General features: G+C 53.0%; 1 protein-coding gene across 1 annotated transcript in view; it reads left to right on the top strand.

Annotated features, from left to right (window-relative positions):
* The first annotated feature begins 736 nt into the window (after positions 1–736).
* HS3ST4 (heparan sulfate-glucosamine 3-sulfotransferase 4) overlaps positions 737–16,997 on the top strand; it is a 65,569-nt gene continuing 49,308 nt past the window's right edge. The window contains 2 exon segments of the mRNA XM_049791484.1: positions 737–1,125; positions 1,127–1,657. Coding sequence (XP_049647441.1) covers positions 1,004–1,125; positions 1,127–1,657 — 653 coding nt within the window. The 5' untranslated portion in view covers positions 737–1,003.

Below are 16,997 nucleotides of genomic sequence, written 5' to 3' on the forward strand. Positions count from 1 at the left end.
TAATTGGCCTCACCTACTAGTGCAGCTCCTGGCACCCAAACTCTGAACCCTCCATGCTCCAAATGGCCCTTAGCTCCACGGTACCGGCAAAGAAGCTACTGCCGGCCCCTGCCCACGGTCTGCCACCTATCCACTCTGCTCCAGATCCTCGGAGGGCCAGAGCCAGGGGACCTCGGCCCTGCTGCACGGTGCCATCCCAGAGGACCCCTCTGGATGTTCCTCTCTGGGGAGGCGCAGGATTTGGGCAGGAGCTGTGGGCCGGGGGCAGCGGGGCGAGAGGGTGACAACACAGCCCTTTGGGGTAGGCGGAGGGGAGCAGGTCGGGACAAGGGGTCAAGGAGCTGCGGCACCGTGATTCCTGCCGAGGGAAAGAAGGATTCGGAGAGGACAGCCGGCGCTGCCTCCCGCCCTTGGGGGCCCGTGTCCTCCCGGCGGCCGTGGGCGCTGCCGGGGGCTGGCTGCGGCCCAGCGGGTGGATCTGGGGAGCAGCTGGGCGGGCGGGGTGCGGGGCTGCCGGGGACGGCCGCGCACACCGGGGGCCAGCGGGGCCGCTGCCCCCGCCGGGGCTCCGAGCTCTCCCCGGCGCCTCCCGCGGGGCCGCCCGGCCGCTGCCCCGCTCCGCCCGGCGCGGCGCTCGGCGGGGCCCGGCGCGCTCCCCGCGCTCTCGGCGGCGGCGGCGGCGGCGGGGGCGGGCCCTCCCCGCGCCGGGAGCGCGCTCCCGCCTCCCACCCGGCACAAAGTTTAGCGGCAGGAACTCGGGCGGCAACAGTGCGGAGCCGGCGGCGCCGGGGCGGCACCGGAGCGCCGCCGCGCTGAGCCCAGGCGCCCCGGTGCCCGGCGGGGGCCGGCGGCGACCGTGCCATGCGGGGCTCCCCCCCACCGGCGGCGGCGGCGGCGGCGGCGGCGGGGCGGGAGGGCAGCGGCGCCCCATGCGGCTGGGGCGGCCGGGCGGCGGCTGACACCATGTGCGCCCGGTGCCCGGGGCGAGGAGCGGGGAGCAGCCATGTCCCCCCCCGCCCAGCCGGGGGTGCCGGGCGGGCGCGGCTCTAAGGTGCCCCCGGCGCGGAAGCTCCTCTGCATGTGCAGCCTCTCCCTCTGCCTCACCTACCTGTGCTACAGCCTCATGGGGGGGGGGCACCGGCCCGGGCGCCCTGCGCTCCCCCGCCGCCCTCCCCGGCACGGCGGCCCCCGGCGCCCCGCGCTCCCCCGCCGCGCTCCCCGGCACGGCGGCGCCGGCGGCCCCGCGCTCCCCCGCCAGCCCGCCGGGCAGCGGCTCCGGCGCCCCGGCCCCCTCCGCGGCTCCGACGCGGGCCTCCAACGGCAGCCGGGAAGGGGCGGCGGGCGCCTGGCCGCGGACGCCGCTGGCCCCCGGGGAGGTGATCACGGCGCAGAGCGGAGCCTTCGAGAGGGACCCGCAGGAGTCGAGCACCACGGACGAGGAGCTGAGCCGGGCCGGCAGCCCGGGGAGCCGCGGCGGCGGCAGCACCACGCCGGACTACGGGGAGAAGCGGCTGCCGCAAGCCCTCATCATCGGCGTGAAGAAGGGGGGGACGCGGGCGCTGCTGGAGGCCATCCGGGCGCACCCCGACGTGCGCGCCGTGGGCACCGAGCCCCACTTCTTCGACAGGAACTACGAGAAGGGGCTGGAGTGGTACAGGTGAGGGCGCGGGGCCCCCGGGCGCGGACCGCGGCGGGAGGATGCGCGTCCGTGCGCGCCGGGGCGGCGGGTCCCCGGTGCCCCCCGCCGGGGGGGGTGGCTGGGCGGCGGGGGCCGGGGCCCCGGACGGCGGCGGGGGCCGCGGCGCGTCCCGGGACCGCGGCGTGGGGCCGCGGCGGGTGCGGAGCCCGACAGCCGAGCCGCGCTGTCAGGGCAGGCCGGGCGATCGCGTGGGCGCCTCGCCTGAGAGCTGCGGTGATTCAAAACGCGGCGTTCGGGGCGGGGGGAGAGGCAGAAAACGCGTAAAAAGATCCCCGTTCTGTCACCCCCGTGCAGAGAGCGCCTGAGCAGACCGCAGCAGTTCAGCTGCGCTTGGCGTAAAACACGTCTAAATAGGTCAGTAACTACTGAAATAAACAAGATTGTAAGTTGTTCAGGTGATGCTAGGGGCTTTGAAGTGAAGAAGGATGCCTGCTTTCATACAAGCTGCAGGGTGCACTTCACAAATAAGATCTACTCCTTATTCAACAAGTTCCACGTCAGAAAGTTTCTCCCATTGACAAGATCTAATTCTGTTCGTGAAGAAGTCTCGAAATGTTGTTGTCTGACGTAGGGTAACATTTCAAAGGAATCTTATGCTGGAAGTCCTGATTATTAGAAAATACTGGACTGCGGGATTGAAGAGTTAAGTGCCCTGGCAGGTTTAGCAAATCAATGAATTGTGAGGGCTCAGGGTCTCTCCCCCCCCCCCCCCCCCCCCCCAAAAAAAAAAAGGAAGCAGTACATCAGTGGAACTTGCAAATTACCAGTAGTTCTGAAGTTAAAAGCAACCCGTACTAGTTTCTTCATAAGAAATATTCTGTGGCTAAGCTGATGAAGTTCTGTCATTTTATTGCACTTAGTATGGTAGCTGTTTAGCTGCTCTGAAAGGGAAGGAAAAAATAAATAGAGGCAGCAAGTTAGTTACTGCTTGGATTATCTGGTCACTCTTTATTAAAATGGAGCACACCGTCTTCATGTCAATGGCATTTAAATGGGAGGAACTCCAGGCAATTTTCTGTGGCAGTTGTGGAAGCAAAGTCTTCATAACACTTATTTGGTGTAGCATCCACCTGGCTTTGTTAAAATGCTGAGGGATTTTCTTGAGGGACTTCAATAAAGTGGAGATCAGCACATGGGGAAAGCACATTTGTCTCAGAGTGTTTTCAGTGTGCTGTACCAACGTGGGAAAGGAATAAAGGAGTGACTGTGGTTATTGTGTTTATATATATAATTTCAGACATAGTTTCTTATTTTAGAGAATTTTCCTGCAGGAAAGGCTTGCCTTGAAAAATAAGTTTAGAAACTTGCTTGAAGAGGCTAGAAAGTGGCATATAAAAAGGTTTCGGTTTATTCAAAATAGGCAGAAGAAGATCAAGCACTGAATATGGCAAGCAGCTGCTTTTTCATCTTTAAAGTCATGCTACAAGAAAAGGGCTAGAGAGTGGGTGTAACTCCTCTCGTGCAGTAAAAGGCACACACAGGCTTTCATTTGCAGAATGCATTTTAAAATTTTTCATCCCTGCAGAAGCTCTGTGGTTTGTTTAGCTTATTTCTAGCACTGGTGCTATGCTGCCCTGGTAGAGAAGTGGGAGAAGGAAAGGTTGGGTCAGAGCTGATTTGTGAGGGTCCTGGGCAGAGTAGGCTGGGGGATTGATTCTCTGGTCATGGGATGAGTAAATTGAACTGCTGCTTAATTGTCATTGTGGCCCTGAGGATTTGCCCTGATTGTTTAACCTAAAGCCATCTTCACACCTGCCCAACCCAAACAACATTATTCTCCTCTGTCCTTGCAAAAGTTTTTCAGCCTTGCTGGGACAGGACAGGTCACACAGCACTGGCAGTCCCCACCGCAGCGGGAGCGACAGGGTTCCCCCAGTGCTGTACCGGTACCAGGCTGTTGTCACAGACCGGGAGGCTGGTGTGCTTGGTGCCGTACAAATACTAAGCAAAAACGGAGAGGCGAAAGATCGCCATCCACACTAGCAGCTATTTCTTCCTGACCTTCTCTGAGATTACCTGATTGAGTGCACCAAGAAGGCCGACTGCTTGCAGCTGTGTCCCAGGTAGAGTAATTGGAGATTGTTCCTATCCACAGAAATGTCAATTTTCTTTAAGCAAAGAAACAACTATTGAAGTGTTTATACCAGCATCTCCTTACAGTGACTTCTATCACTTGTTTATATTTTGCATATAACACTTCTCTTTACGCACTATAAACTGTTAGCTTTTAATACCGTCAAGTTTTTTCTTATGTAGTGAAATAAGGAAACAGCAGAACCTCAGGATTCCTTGCTTTGTCATGAGAATATTTTCTAGTCTGGCAGAGCTGTAGGGAAGAGAAGCAGTTTCCCCACCTTAGTTTCTCCGCCTGTAAAACGGAGACAGCACCTGAACGCTACCATTTCTTTTGTGTGTGTCCCATGCTGCATTATTCATGTCTTTGCTGCCTTGAGGTTAGTCAGCTATAAACACTGTGTCCAGGATCTGTATCGGGACAGTAGAGAGAGGCTGAAGTTAGTGCATATGGCTTTCTGCCTGTTGGCTGGTGCAGTGTGGCAAGCCTGTTACACCAGCTCTCTGCAGTCTGTGCTGTTTTCCTGGTAACCTTTAGGGAAAGCTGTGCTGTCTGCAATTGCTTTAGCTCTGCAGTCAAAGTTTATGTAGAAATTACCGAACTGAGGTCTTCCTACACACATACTGATGCGAACTGAGTTGAAGGCTTGTTTTGGCTGGTTAGTGTTAGGCTGCCAGAATTGTTCATGTAATTGTAGTTTGTGATTCCTTACATCCTAATGTTGGGCTGTCTGAAGGACAAGTTCCATGATACAGCTTTCCTTGAACTGCACTTAATACCCCCATATACATTAACTTTTGTTGATAAATTTCCTAGCTTGCTCTTTTTTTTGGTTCCTTAATGCAGAATGTGACTTGACTACTATCGAACAGTATGTTAACAGCTGAGTGGGAAATGACTTTCAACCTTTACTTTTGTTAACAGTGTGGCAATACGTCTCTCTAGTGTATGTATTACTTGTATATTTTCTTCTCTCTCTCTCTTAAGTCCAGGACACTGATACCTGGCAGTAAGTACTGTCTTTGGTGATGAACTTTGCTGACTTCATCCCTCACAATATGCCAGAATTTGGTCCCACCGTTGGACGAAGGTTGTGGCAAGGAGCAGGTATCTGCTTTTCTTTTGGAAGTCACTGGCAGCTCTCTTTCACCCACTCGATCCTTCTAAACTACAGGTTGTGCCATCCTTCCCTGTAGGAACTGCTGCTGACTTTCAGCCAGTGCCTGAGTGTCCTTCTGCTCCTTCGCACGCCCAGGGTAGCTTTTGCTGCCCACTCACCCCAGGCACAGGGTAACCCCCCCGCACGGCCCCCACGGCCAGGCTGGACCGGAGGCGTTTGCATGGGCAATGTGCTCTCTCCAGCGTGAGCCTCATGCCTCAGTGGGCATGTCCCATGCCGTGAGCTCTGCCCCGAGCTATCCTGCAGTTGGAAATGAACTGTGAGAGCCTTCTTGAGGGTGCAACAAGGACAGCAGAATGATGGGAAGACTTTGGAGGCCTCTGAGCACAGAAGGAATTCAGCTTGCATTTACAAATGCTCGTTACCAGCACAAACAGAAGCAGCATCTGGGGTATGCCCGAGTCCCTTGCCTGGGCATGAAACAAGGGTGCATGAGCACGAGAGGATTTTGTGGATAACAGGAACTGCAAACTGCCCGCAGTGTCCGACACTCAGGCAGGTTTGTCACCTTGCGGTGCTGGAAGCCTTGGTTTGCTGTCTGCTGCAACAGCTGTTGGAGAGGCTGTGTGCCGGAGGGCTGGAACTGGGGTGTGCGGGGGAGCCCTGGCTTCGCTGTGGTGCCGCATGGCTTTATGTGGCTGGAGGAGAAGGGAAGAGGTGATCCTGTTGGCATTGCATAGCTGTCGCGCTGCCCCGCCACCAGCGGTTTCAGCGGTGGGGTGGTTTCACGTGTGCAGATGCTGATGCCTCCAGATGCTCAGAAGCTGCTGGTGACCAGTCTGGAGGTGTTGGAGGAGAAACGCTTTTGGGTGGCTGTGTGAAGAGAGCGGGGCTTCTTTGCACCGGGACAGACGGTGCTTTAGTTGGGTCGTTCTGCTGAATGACCAGCACAGCAGACCTCGGCATTTCTGCATCTTGGTGGCTCCCTGAGCTGAGCGGAACAGCCCAGTGCTCTGAGTCTACCGTTCCCAGCTGCCCGCAGGCTCAGCACGGTGAGGTGGTTTGGTTTTGTCCCTTCATGCTTTCAAGCCTGTCTCGACATCCTCTGTTTAGCAGAAAACTGGAGACTCATAACAGTATTTTGAAAACAAATTTGCAGTTTTAACAAAAATACGATCTCTACAATGCAAAGAGAATATCTGATAGTGGTGAACTTAAATTGTGGAGTTTTAAAGTTCACTGATTTGAAGGCTGCTCCAAATAATCGTGAGTTAAATTCTATGTGTACATGCACATTACTTTACTCTTTGCCTCCCTCTCAGTGGAGCCTTCACAGAGAAGCTGCAGCAATGTCTCTGTAACTAGACCATGTTCCTCTCACTCTGCCCTAGGCTTCCACACGTTAAGCACTTATACAGGGGTGTAGCTTTATGCGTGGAGTGGCCCCATTGCAGCCACTGCAGGGAGCAGTCACCATGACAGGCAGTGAAATGGTTTGCATGTCTAATGCCATTTTCACTGCCTGTCTGGGTTTTTTGGAGCGTTCTCCCTAACGGTCTCCCGTGTGTTATTGTGAGCTGCTACCCTCATACAAATAATGAATAATACCATGACAGGGAGCTCTTCTCCCAGTAATAAACATGTGCTCTCGAGCCAGCGGTTCCAAAGAGCAGCTGGCTGTGGCTACAGAGCCAACACTCTCAGTCATGTCCCTGTGGACATTAAACTCGTCTGTATCGGGGAAGCGGCTGTCATGCACTGTTATTGCTGTAACAGGCTCTGCTCCTCCCAGGGGCTGCTTGCTGTCTCACCTACCCTCCTGCTGTGCTGATCTGGAGTCTGGCTTGTGGGGCCCTCTCTGTGTGTACCGGGACTGATCCTACCTTGGCGTGCCTGGCTCTTGCCGCTGCAGCTGCTGGCAGAAGCAGTGCTGGTCGTGTCCGAGGATGTGTGACGAGACCCCCCGGCAGCATCCCTTAACAGCTGTTGGACAGCAATAGCTTGGGGCCATTTCAGCCTCGGTCCCACACAGTGTGACCCTCACTGTGAGCTGTAATTGCGTTGCTGGGTAATGCTTGCGCCTCTCCGATCAGCTCAGGATATTCAGAAAATCAAACCTCTTCCATCAGCGCTGTGAGTCCGTGCTGATGGGCACTAGAGGAACACCTACGGTGGACGGACAGATCGGGCTTTGCCGGTAATGACAGGCACTGCTGCAGAAGCCTGGTAACTGCTGTATTTCTCTGCAAAAGGCCTTCCCAGTATACTGTGCCCTCTGTACTTCTGGTAACTTAGGGAAAGTGTATTGATTTATATATTTTTTTTTATTTTTTATTTTTTTTTTTTTTTCTGGGACCTGCTGTGAGTTGGCTTTTGCTGAAATGTAGTGACTCAGCTGCCTGCCTTCCTCTGTGGATCCAATGCATTGGGATTAATCTGGCTTGAAGACTACGAGTAATTCCATGTAACATAGCTCTTTCAATACCTTGTCCCCTTCACCTTTCCTAAACCGTTAGGTCTGTGTTAGATCCTGCATGTGCACTGTTTTTCCTAGCCCAAGTCTTCTGAGCAGAGCAAGCACACGCGTGCAGCACTGATCTCCCACTGATGCCTGGGTCTGGCTCTCGGTAAAGCTGGCGGAGGGTCTGGGCTGACCTGGGTTATAGGCTGGAGGTTCTGAGCAGAGGGCCAGGCTCCTCGCTCGTCGGTCCCTGTGTTTTTGCCTGTCTGGGGGCTGGAGAGTGGCCACTCCAGCATCAGGCACGGATTTTCTTCTGCACCCAGAGCTGCCGGAGTGAATCCACCATGTGCCAGAGCTGGGGGTCTCCTGGCCTCTGCCCCTGCCCTGTGCGCTGGGCCAGGGGAGCCCACCCTGCACCCTTGCTGGGCAGCAGTCTTCTCCCAGCCTTTCTGCTCAGTTTCAGCTCAAGGGATGGGATGCAGGAATGAATCTGGACTCTTTGCAGTGTTTTATCACCTGATGATGGTTATTTACAGGCTACTCGATTGTAGCCATGGGAATGGCAGCTGCTTTCAGCACCCGCAGCCCCTCCACGCTGTGCTTGCTCCTCTTGCAAAGAGAGTGAGAGAAGTGCGAGGGACAACACGCTGGCGGGGGAGAGCTCCGGAGAGCCCGCTCCTGCAGAGCTGGTCGCTGCTTCTGCCTCTGGGTAAAATGTATTCGTTTGCAGGTGACGGTGGGCACGTAGTGCAGAGAGAGCCGGGGGGAGCAGGGCAGCAGCACGGCCGTGCGCCGAAGCCCCTCGGCAGCCCCTGCGCAGCTGCCCCCCGCAGCCCTGGCAGGGACGCGGCTGGCACCGCTCGCTCGGCAGCGCGGGGCGGGGGTGCGCCGGGGCTGCCTCCCACCACTGCACCCAGCTGGGTCCTGTCCCGCTCCCCCAGCGTGTGCCCGGACCCTGCGAGCAGGAGCAGCCCAGCACCTCCCAGCAGAAGCGCTTGGGAGGGTTATGAACGCAGGGCTCGGAAAACCAGCCAAACGAGGCAGGGGTGCCTCTTCCCGTAACTTTTGGAGCATCCCTTGGAGCACGTAGGGAACCGTCACGTGTCGCCAGGCCTGAAATAATCTAACTGTTGCACTCTATTTTCAAGAACACTCTTTCTCTAGGATTTTGCTCAATAATCCGCTAAGTAAACACTACAGTGCTTCGCTGCTAATGGTTTAAGTGTTGTTTGTAGCGTCAAAGCTTGTGAGCTTTGCTCTGTGTGTGAATGCAGTATTGCTCAAGCATGTAGATGCTACAGAGAACCCAAAGACACGCCTGGGGAAAAGCAGCCCCCTTGGAAAAGAGAAGGGCGAAGAGTCAGTTGGTTGTGTTCATGGGTTTAAATGATGAGCCTGACCCCTGCTCGGTTTCTGATTTAGCAAGGCTCGTTCTGCTCTGTTTGAAGCCCAGACTAGCAAAGGAGGAACAGCAGGTTCTCAAAGTAAGGTATGGACAAAGGCTTTTGATTTTCAAAGTGAAAATTCCAGCACAAATTGGTGACACCTTGTATGGAGAGAGGTCGGAGTCTTTTGCTTTTCATGGATTTCTCTTACCTCTTGTTGTCATGGGGACTTCTTTTCCCTGAGTCATTATATCATGCACTTCAGCAGAAATTTTATTGCTTTGGGGGCTGGAGAGGCTCATGTGGGACATTTCTCACTGCTCGTGGTGTAATACACAGAGGTAATTTCTTTCAAATGATTTTTGCTTGAAGTGGTTTCAATGAATTGAGAAGGGTATGAGTGTGAATGAATGGCTGAAACGTTCGTCCTGAGTTCAGGTGAGGAACGCGTACTATCAAACTTTCCAGAGCATTAAGTGTGGATATTATAATTTCACTGTGGTACGTATGTAGGCACCAGTCCATTTTATCCTTTTTATTCACTTTTCTAAAAAGTATTATTTAGGATTTGAAGTGGTTTAAATTGGTTTCCCCCTCCCTTGTAAAAAGTTTAAAGGAAAACCCCTAAACTGTAAGAGTCTTTCCAATCACAGTGAGAAATTACTGTTTAGATCAAGGGCACGGGGTCAGCCCTGGCAAAGCGTGGCCTTGCCTTTGCTCCTGGGCATGGCAGTAGAGAGGCCCAGGCAGGATCAGTCCCCGTGACCCATGCCAGGAGCAGCTCAGCCTCCCTGTGGATGGCGAAGCCAGCCACGAGCGGCGGGGCTGCAGGAGCTGCTTCTCAGACCTCTGCTGTATGCACAATGGCATGTGGGCACCACTTTCCGCTTCCACTTTTTCGGGGGACATCGGTGCGTGGGAGTGCGTGGCCGGAGTCCCCCTCCCCTGCTGGGCTCCCCCTCCTCTGCTGGGGTCCTGTCCCCCCGCTGTGGCCTGAGGCGAGCATCCCCCGGGGAGGCCCGCATACCAGGTAGCTGCTTCCCACGCGGGTCCCTGCCCAGCCGTCTGTTTGTTTATTTAGGTAGCTGCTGTTTCCAAGCTGAAGGAGAGTATTTAAAAGCCAACTGTTTGAAGGCTGTGGAAAGGATTCATGTTTATGGAAAAAAGAAAAAAAACAACCCAACCTCAAAAAAACTCTCCAACCTGTTTTTTCAAATCTCCCATTTCCATCCCCAGAGTCAACACACCAATTTAGTAAATGTTGCAAGGCACACTATTTTCCCCCTTGTCATATTATACACCCAAGCATCAAGGATGGATCATAAACTTGCTCTTTATGGCTTTAACATTTCAATTGCTAGTCACATTTTATGTAAATGAAGGTATTTACCTTGACAAGCTCTCCTGTGAAGTACAGTACTTCTTTAAAGAATTTATTTGGTAATATAAACAGGCCAAATGCTGAGGGTGGATGCAAAATTCACAATTGATTTTTACAGCTAAGTCATGTAGGATCCTCTCAAAATACATCCATGGTTGTCTGCTCCAATCTTGTCAGTGCCTTGGAGAAACTGAGGCAGGGGGACCGGCGGGCGAAGAGGAAATAGCAAAGGGACATCATCTATAGCCACGGACCTACTAAACAGAACTGGCTTTGGATAAAAATAACTCCATCTGTCAGACTTTATTTTGTATTACGGAGATTGCTGTAACACATTTCGAGCCAAAATCTGTTTTCCATTCCCTCCAGAGCCAGGCTGGAGTGGACTCGGCCCCCTTCTTTATTAGCGGGTAATCATTTCGGATCTGAGTGGAGCAACGTTGCTCTGGTAGCCCGAATTTGCAGCTCTCCTTTGTTTTAGAGCATATTTCCTTTCATCTTGCATTGAGAGGGGTACAGTAATATAATATACTTTCTATTAGTGTTCATCTACATCTGCAAATAACTTTATTTCAGCCTCAGCTCTGCCCTTTGTGTATTTGTTCTTGATGGACATTCATATAATTAAGCTGAGCAGTGAGCACGCTTGTGGAAAGCTAACGTCAGCGTCAGGAGCGTGTGTTAAATTCGCATTTGGATTCAGCGGCTGACAGCATGAGCTGCCATCACCCAGCCAAGGAAAAGACAAAACCACCCAATCTATGTAATGCCGACTGCGAGGAGGCACCAGCTCCAGAGGCCTGGGGGCTCCTCCGGATGCCCCCGCACCCCGGGGGGGGGGGCTCAGCTGCCGCCCCCATGTTCAGGACCCACCTCGGAGTCCCCAGACGGGTGGGGAGGACTCGCCTCCTGGCTCAGACACAGGTGGAAGGGGCTGCATCACTTGGGCAGGTTATTAATGGTGAATTACTCGGCTCCAATCCCACTTGTTTAAAGACAAACCGCCCCTTTTATGTCCAGAGCGCTGACTCATGAGATGCCGATGGCAGGCTGTGGATCCTGAAGTCCTTGCCGCTGGAGGTATTTGATTCGCCTTTGGTTCATCCCCTCTTGGTCTGTCCCCCAGGGAGCACCAGCATTGATCCCGCTGCTGCTCACCTGCACCGTCAGCACTCGCACCTCAGAGCTAATTTCTGGGCTATTTATTTGAACCGTGTGAATCCCAAATCACCAACCGCTGCCGCTGCTCCGCGGCGCTGGGGGCCTGCAGAGCCAGGCCATGCACGGCGGGGACCCAGGAAAGGGCTCTGCCTTTTTTATGTGAGCCGTTAAAAGCGTACAGAAAGGGAAACTGCTGCAATCCACAGCTGGGCGTGAACTCGAGAGGCTCTAGGGGAGCTGGACAGCGTGGTGGGGAAGGTGCTTCAGGGGTGCGAAGGAAGATGGAAGCGTGGTGGCTGGTGCTGGATGCTGACCTCTGCCACAGGCAGGAGGGGATTAAACCTGGCCGGGGCCCGGCAACAGCGGGGAGGCACTTGGCAGCGTTCTCGCTCGCCAGTCTTCATCAGTGGCTACCCCTGGTAAATTAAACATCTGGCCAAACCACAGCAATCCAAGCTAGCCAGGCATCTGCTGCAGTTGCTGTCGTAACCACGCGTGCGTTCGCTCCGGGGAGCTGGGCCTGACGGGGCAAGCGCTCGGCGTGGGCCCAGGGTGCCGGGGCAGCCCTGGCAGTCCCCGGCCAGCAGCGTGGGCAGTGCCCACCCGCCTCTCCCTCGTGAGGGGCAGAGAGCCCGGGGCTGCGCAGTCCCGGCCTCCGACGGGGGTCTGGTTCTCTTCAGCAGCCGCTCTTTGGGATGCTCTTCCCCCCACCGCCGCCCGGTCAGCGCGGCCTGCGCATCGGCGTGGGAGAAGGGCGCGCAGGCCGTGCCGCTGGGGCTGCTGCACACGCCTGGATCAGGAACAATAAAGGTTCTTTACTCAGCTCAAAATCCTCTAGAAACCCCCGAAAAAATCAAAGCGCTGTGGAGGAATGCCTGAGGCAGTAACTTCATTGGTAAACTAAAGCATCTTGCTGAGAATTTCTAAGACCCAGCAAATCATAATGCAATTTCCTATGCAAAAAGGGTTTATCTCTATCTAAATATTATTCTGCATCGTTACTCATTGTAGGGAAGCTATTGCTCTCGTAGGTTAACTGATTGAACTTTGGAAATAAAGCTGCAAGCTTATCAGACAGACGGGAGCTTGACTTTTATTGCTCCTAAATTGTAGTGATATTGTTAGATGTGAGTAAATGTATACTCCATTAGAAAATATTAAAGTTTGATACTACTTTAGAATTAAGAAGATTAAAAGAAGCATTTCTGCAGTCTAGCCCACCATGAAGTTGGAGTCTATTTGGTATGTAAAATGGGTAATACAAATAGGCTAACAATTAATGACAAAGGAAGAGCTGAGGTAGATTTAAGGCTCAAACCACCCTGGATTTCTCGAGGCTGGAGTGGCAGCAGGGGAAATGTGTTATTAGATCATTACAGATCTTCTGCTAGAGCTGCTGCTGGTAAAGTTACATCAAGGTATTTTATTATTACCCTGTTCCCACGTAATATTCTGAAACACTCTTGTGTTGGGATGTGGCTGTCTCTGTGGGAGACCATCCGTGTCTCTACCGTGGACTGGTTCATTTGGAAAAACTGAATGGAAATTCTTCAGCCATTTTTTGCAGTAGGCAACGGTGAGAAAGTGCTTTCCCATTGCCAGAGTGTTTAAGGAGCTCGTTTATTAATGTTTAAGTTCAAAGCTGCTGACTGCAGTCAGGGTAATGTATTCAGGAGCGGGGATTCCTGCTGGCTAAGGTCCCCGCAGGGCACAGCGGTGGATGCAAGTCTTCTGCTGCCCGGTTCGAGGTCCTTCCCCAGGGTAACCTGGCAAGGCGCTTCCCAGGGCGGCTCTGCCAATGCCCCCTATTAACTTTTGCTAATGCTTAGAGTGCATCACAGGCAGAGGAGAGCCTGAAGTTCTCTGCTGTGCCCAGAGGGTGAGGATTTGGGATGCTGGTGTAGGGAGGGATTGGGGAGGGGGGGAGCTCTGCAGAGAGGCAGATTTCGTCCCCAATGGCTCTGTCCTCCAGCTCAGCCCTGGGTTCCCACTGACGCTGGGTGCACAGCACTCCGCAGCACCTCGGGGTGGGGAAGGCCCCCTCCTCCCGCAGCTCTGCTGGCTTCTGCTGGTGGAGGGTCTCTGCTGCAGACCTTCTCCTCCTGCCCACAAGCATCGGGGTCCAGGAGGAGCCTGGGCACTGCCCAACCCCACCAGCAAACCCGTGCAGCCTAGTTGTGCCTTGGTTGTTTTCTAGGGGGAGAAGGTAGATTGAAAGTACAACTGGCTGCTCGCTATACCTTTGGGATGCAGGTTCAGGGCGTACGGTTGCGGTGGTGCCAAATGAAAGTTGTGTGGCCCGTCGGAGTATAAATTGCATTTCCATTTTTTCTCCTGGAGCACCCCCTTGCACTTCATGTAATGGTCATTTTGTACATTGGTGCCTCTGTGCTTAAGCATACAATGCAGAATATGTAGCTCCTTCTTCATTAACGGGATTTATATCCTTGGTGTTTCTTGCTGGATGACTTAGTATTGTAATGATGAACATGAATGCTGCCTTAATTAAAATGCAATCCCCTACGTCAATATATATGTTGCCACTGAAAATTAAGGTTCACTGAAAATGGTGAGTTTAAAAGCTTGTGGCAAGTTTAACTGGCGGCAGCTGAAATGGGAAGTGATTTGGGGTGAAGTGCCCTGGCTCTGCAGCCCAGCTACGCGGGACCGTGCTCAGCCCGCAGCAGGGACAGGGGATCGGAGCTGCCTTCGCAGCCCCCTAATCCAGTAGGCAGCTGCCTGCTCACCTGCCTGTCGCCAGCAGGCAGCAAAACTGCCCCAAGGGTGCCTGCTGCCTGTGAATGTGGCACCGCAGGGGTTAGTGGAGCTCCTTTGGGCACTGCTGCCCGCCCGCAGGCAGGACGCAGGCAGCATGGGTGCCTTGCCCTGCCCAGCCTCACCCTGCGCTCAGCTGCGGGTGGAAATCGGCCCCGGCCACGGTGCTCGCTCCTAGGCTGTTTCCTTTTACCAGGGAGGTGCAAATCAGCTTAATGAACCAGAGAATTTGTTCCATAATATTACTTTAAAAAAAAATACTGTAAATGCAAACATTCCTGACTCCCTCTCTCCGAGCACTGTGCATGCATTGCCGTTGGCAGTATTATCAGTTATGAAGATATTTTGCATTCAAGGATTTGCAGTTTCCAGGCCCATGAATATTCAGGCTCCAGTTCGCCCTTTCTGTCTGTGCACTGCACCTCTCCTTTCCTTTCCTTCGCTCCTTTTTTTTTTTTTTCCAGCGGATTCAATTAGTTCTATTTGCTGCTTTAGCAATAAAACAATTCCCTCTGTGGCATTAAAATGAGTTTCTTTCATTATTTCATTTGGCTTCTTGTTATATGTTGAAGGAAAGGGAGGGGGCTCTGCTTATTGTCTGCCCCGCTTTGCAGAGGCGGGCTGCCAAGCCGAGGAGGACACTGGATGTACTTGGGGCAGCATTAAGAATTAATGAAGGGCACTTGCTAGCGCAGAGGCGCAGGATCCTCACTGACAGAGCCGCTCTCAGAGCCATGGGTAAAATTTGACCGATCCAGAGACTTTCAGTAGGACTTTGGCACCCAAGCTACTGATCTAGCCTTGGGCACGCTGGGCTTCCGAACACGTTCAAGGAGTTGGGTCTGCTCGGTTCTCGAGCACGCAGAGCCTTTGCATTAGCAGTTGGTAATGAAATGCAGAGTCTGAGCCTGTATTTGTTTTAGCTAAGGCACAAGTTAATCTGAGCTGAAACACCAATTTAAACCCAGCAGATCAGTTCATGGGAACGGCGTGGGCAGTGGCCAGTGCGTGGCATTGGGGGCTGGAGCTGGTTGAGGGTCCTGGTCCCATTTTCTCCCTAAGTGGAGCCCAGCGTGGCGTAAGGAAAACACACAGGCATCGTGAGAGCCAGAATAACGGTGATTATGTGGGCAGGGTATACAAATAATTACATGTAATGCCAGAACTCTCTCGTCAGTCTGCTCTTGGAGTGCCCTTTCGGGGGGCAGAGATGGCGTCAGGTAGCTGTGTAGTGCTAACAGACCCATAAATCATTCTTGTTTCACACTGTGCTAAACACAAATCATATTAGTTACAATGCTGAAGAGCATCTAAGTAGAGAAAAGAGAAAGGCAAGGTAGAAAGAGGAAACTAGATTTAAATCTAATTGCTTTTCTGTGTGCATTTTGCCACTGTTTGGCTGGGACAAGATGGCACGCTGTGGAGAGGGAGCTGGGAGCTGGCACGGGGCAGGAGGTGGGAGCCGTGCAGCGTTCCTCCTCTGCTCCCCCTGGATGGTGAACAGCCGACGTGGGGTGTTAAAAGGTGGATGAGAGGAGACGTGGCTTTGTGTATTCAATTTTTTTTTTTATAAATTACTTTTCCTCCTCTTTCTGTGACTAGGGAAGGTTAAAACAGTTGCGCTGGTTCCAATTCCTTTTTCATTACAAGATTAAATCTAGAACCAAATGAGAATTTCCAGGCTGGTGGAGCGGCTGCGACCCCCTTGGGTCCGACAAGCGCCCGGCTTTTTGGAGAAAGACGTTAGTGCTTTTCCTCTCCCGACAGAAAAGGCCGGAGCCCCTCTGCAGCGGGAAGCGGGGTGATGAATGGTGCCCGCCACCTCCAGAAAGAACTGCGGAATCAGGTGTGGGACAGGGAGCTGCTGGGTAGGTCCTGGGGAAACCTTTCGCCAGTAGGATCGGTTATTAGCAGTGAGTTTCAGTGGGACAAAGTGAGGGAGTGTAAAAAGGAAATATGTCTATTTGGGGTGGAAAACCATTTTAAAAGGAAGAAAAATTAGACCGTACAGCAGGGTAAGTAGGCCTGCAAAGTTAAGTAATTAATCACACCGGTTGTAACTTGGAAAGGAAATAAACGTGATAAAAGGATTTGTCTGAGTAGATTACAGGCAAATTAGAAAAAAAAAGGAGGGGTCATCACGGACTTGGGAATTGTGCTCTTCAGAAATCTTCAATCATCCTCACAATCAATTCTGCATTTCCTTAATAGCAGTGTGAAACACGGCCCGCTCTGCATTGTCTTAGATTAACCGCTAACTGCAAACCATACATTAAATGAAGTATTGAATATTTGTCTCTCAACAATACGCTTGGAAATTGTTTATTTCCCTACTAGGTCTTCTGCAATGCATTTAGGTACTGTAACCTAAATTGTAAAATACAGACTTGAAATACCTGCACTCGATACCCTGCCAGTGCCTGGCCCTGGCAGCAGCTGCACCGAGGACCCACAATTATGGGAGTTTTTTTTCTCGTAAATGGATTGTTTGTTTCTGGAGACAATTACACTGACTTTATTATACGATGTATGTTTCTCTGCAACAAACAATCTGCTTTATGGGTTTTCTTAGTAAAATACCAAGTCGCTATGCTCACTAATATGATTCAATTGTATTGTGTTATCTGACCTTTAAGGAACTTGCAATCTATAATAACATGGTTCTACAGCAGATCCACTAGTAAAAAGCCTTGGCTTCTGGGAAATTCAGTCTGCAAATAAGTGGAGCCCAGGTATGAAAGGAATAACAAGGCACTTTAACCCCTTGGCAGCTGGCCTGCCTGGGGTGGTTTTGCCATCCCTGCGGCGAGGTGCTGTAGGGGTGTGTGTGCCGGAGGAGGCTGGGGGTAGGAGCGCAACTCGGTGTGTCCCGTCCCAGAGCACCCAGAGCTGGTGCCTCTCGTCCCTCTCCCCAGAGTTGTGGGGATGTGGAGGGGACATG

The sequence above is a fragment of the Accipiter gentilis genome, chromosome 33 (genome assembly GCF_929443795.1).
Source record: "Accipiter gentilis chromosome 33, bAccGen1.1, whole genome shotgun sequence".
Classification (NCBI taxonomy): domain Eukaryota; kingdom Metazoa; phylum Chordata; class Aves; order Accipitriformes; family Accipitridae; genus Astur; species Astur gentilis.